Here is a 3,030-nt window from a genome sequence, read left to right as displayed (position 1 = left end):
TCAGTCAACATTTAATAAAAAAGAATAGAAACTTACAAAGTAAATTTTTGGGAAAAATTAGTTCCTATATATTCCTTGTTATTTGCTTTATACTAATATAACTTATTAGAACTAACCTAATTGCTAATTTACTCTTAGAAATATATATTTTACAAATTAAATGTAACCCTATTATACTAGTTTATGATTACTAATTATAAAAAAAGGTAGATTCTTCCTTTCTTAATTTGATAAATATTTCAAAAAAAGTTCTATAATTACCATGCCTTACAATTATCCATAAATATTTTTAAAATACGATACAACCCTATAACTATCTTAAAATAATATTTTTCCTTAAATAAATATATACATATATATATATATATATATAATTATTTATTTATTAATTTTTTTATTTTTTTACAATTATATATATATAGATAAAGGGAATTAAAAGTTTGTGGGAGCCCCAGCCCCAATGGCTGTCCCTACTTTGTCCCAATCTCTCAGGCAGTCGAGAGTTACCCGCGTCCATGGTGCCGGCGGATTTAGCCCCCTCCGATCGCAGGCAACGGTTGTTCTCTGTGCTTGGATTTCTCTTCCCTTTAACTTGACGGAAGAAATGTCTGTTTTCTCTCTCTAAAATTAATGTTGCGAGATTGTTAGTCTCGCAATCGTCGAATATGGAAACAAATCCGTGGCCCTTCACTGAAATTTTGCAGCGTTTATTTGAAGAGAAAGAATTCCCTGGAATGTGGCAACTCATCTCAAACCATCGAAACTGGCAACTTGATTTCCGCCGAGAAATAGGGTGACAGAGGATGGATAATGGATTTGCTCTATAAAGCTGAAAGCGAGCATAATCCCTACCCTCTATCGATCTCAAATTCTTAACCCTAATCTTTTGTTTTACTGGGCGTGGCATCTTCTTCGCTCGAATCACTGGTAAGCTCTCTCTCGACCCTTATCAATGGTTCTATATTAGTTCTAATTATAATCACTGCAGTCTTTCTCCCATGTACCTCTATTTATTCTGCACCTTAAAGCTTTTTTTTTTTTTTTAAATTGTTCCTCTGTAAAAGAAAAAAAATCACAGAATAAAAGTGAGAAAATTAATATAGAGTGTATTAGTATTTTCTAGAGAGTTAACTCCCCCTAAAAAATGATAAATTTTATTTTTATGATATATTTTTTTTATGTTTAATACTGTTTAAAAAATGAAAATTTATTTTAATGTGTTTGAAAATTTAAAAATTATAGGTTAATGACATGCAAAATAATTTTTTTATTATGATTAAAAATTTAAAAACTATAGATTAATGACATGCAAAATAAAAAATTTTTGTTCATTAATTTACTATATAATTTTTTTTGTTTCTGGTTTTTCTTCATAACCAAACACAAAAAATTATGTTCTTTTATATTTTTCCTTTTCTTTTTTTCCCCACCTAAAGTCTTCAAAGAAATAGAGCCTAAAAAGTCAATTGCTCTTTGAACTATGCCCTTGCATTATTTTGATAAAACCTTTTCAGAACAAAAAATAGACGGCAGCATGCCCTTGCATTATTTGCTGTGAAATATCTAGAAGGGGCTTGGGAAGGGCAGTTCAGTTTGCAATTTGCAGAGCATTTTTGCGTGAACAGTTGAGCGATTGTGCAAATTTTACCTCCAGAGACTAGAATGCCATCAGAAGCAACTTCAAGAAGAGACTTCAACTGCACTCTGCGCTTGTACCAAAGCCAGTTTCTATGCAATCAAATGCTAAAACTCATATGTATGCTAAAACTTGTATGCTTGAACCCAAATCGCTAGAGTTCTGTTGTATTCTCTAGTTTAATAGTTTATCAGTTTGTTGTGCTGATAATTGTACTCCACTCATATATTTATACCTTTCCATGACGCAGCCAGTTTAATCATCTGCAGAGGGAAATGAGTGGCAGTAGAACTGCTTATAATGAGGTAAAATGCTCAAACACAAAGCATCATCATTATCAGGTGTTGCTGGCCAAAGGATGTTGTACTGGTATAGTAGAATCATTAGTGGTACTGAATAATTTGGAATGTTCCTGCAGGGAAATGCACGGGTGAAACCATATAGCAGCAGCAGCGGCAGCATGCAGTTGGCAGGAGGAAAAGGAAAGCAAGCTGCCCAAGTGCATGAATGGACTACGAGGACCAAGCACGAGGACAAGCAGAGCGGTGCTTATGAACGCTGCACTGCGAAGGAGAAGGTCTCAACCTGGGACACGTATGTGGAGCGTGGGAGTGGTCGAGTCGGGGTGAAGGATGAGTGCAAGAGGAGCTCTACAATCAAGATCGGTGACAGAAATGGCTATACTGAGTATTGCAAGGAGGAGACCGTTCGAAAAGTAGACTTCGGAGGCTACAATAAAACCCAGCACTCAACTTATGATCATAGCTACAACAGCAACAACCGGTTGACTTACGATTCCGACGATGACTTAATGTAGTTGAGATCGGTTAATGTTTTGCTCCCTTTCTTTCAGCTAGGTGCATTGTTTTGGGGTTTGCTACTTTTATTTTAGTTTCTTGAATTTGCTCTCTAATTCTCCTGGGTAGGGGTTTTCTTTGGTTCAATAAGTACTCTTCTGTTAGCTGAGAGTTGCTGGATTTTGATGGCCGAACATGTCAATGTGAAACTTAATTTTTTGTACTCCCAAACGGAAGGTAAAATGAAATCATAGATTGTTATAAAAGGGTCATTTCCCAGCAACACTCCCCTAAATCACGCTGTGCTCTGCTCTCCCTTTGCCAAATTAGCATCATGTGCATGAACAATGAATAATTAATTTTTTTTAACAAATTGCCTTGTAAGGTTAAGGAATGAGAATATTAGGGGTGCACACATCGAATCTCATGTGCCCTTGAGGAGACATGTCTTGAATGGTAAGAATGACATGCTTAAATCCCATATGCAATGTGGGTTTCATGTCCCAAAACGATTTCCTTTTGTAAATTTATATATATATATATATAATGCAATTAAATATCTATAAGCATGATCTGTCGGTGGAATGGAGTATTACA

General features: G+C 35.0%; 1 protein-coding gene across 1 annotated transcript; it reads left to right on the top strand.

Annotated features, from left to right (window-relative positions):
- Positions 1-440: 440 nt before the first annotated feature.
- LOC131155319 (uncharacterized) lies at positions 441-2,699 on the top strand. Its single transcript, XM_058108361.1, has 3 exons — positions 441-927; positions 1,887-1,941; positions 2,055-2,699. The coding sequence occupies exons 2-3, from the start codon at positions 1,912-1,914 to the stop codon at positions 2,451-2,453; spliced, it is 429 nt and encodes a 142-aa protein (XP_057964344.1). The 5' UTR covers positions 441-927; positions 1,887-1,911; the 3' UTR covers positions 2,454-2,699.
- The last annotated feature ends 331 nt before the right edge of the window (positions 2,700-3,030 follow it).

Source organism: Malania oleifera, chromosome 5 (genome assembly GCF_029873635.1).
Source record: "Malania oleifera isolate guangnan ecotype guangnan chromosome 5, ASM2987363v1, whole genome shotgun sequence".
NCBI lineage: Eukaryota > Viridiplantae > Streptophyta > Magnoliopsida > Santalales > Ximeniaceae > Malania > Malania oleifera.
The sequence above is the reverse complement of the archived record's forward strand: the minus strand, read 5'-3'. Positions and strand labels throughout refer to the sequence as shown.

Excerpts from the sequence above, each read along its gene's own strand:
- LOC131155319 (XM_058108361.1), top strand. The coding sequence starts at position 1,912 with ATGAGTGGCAGTAGAACTGCTTATAATGAG. Across the intron at positions 1,942-2,054 it reads GTAGAACTGCTTATAATGAG|GGAAATGCACGGGTGAAACC; the intron begins GTAAAATGCTCA and ends ATGTTCCTGCAG.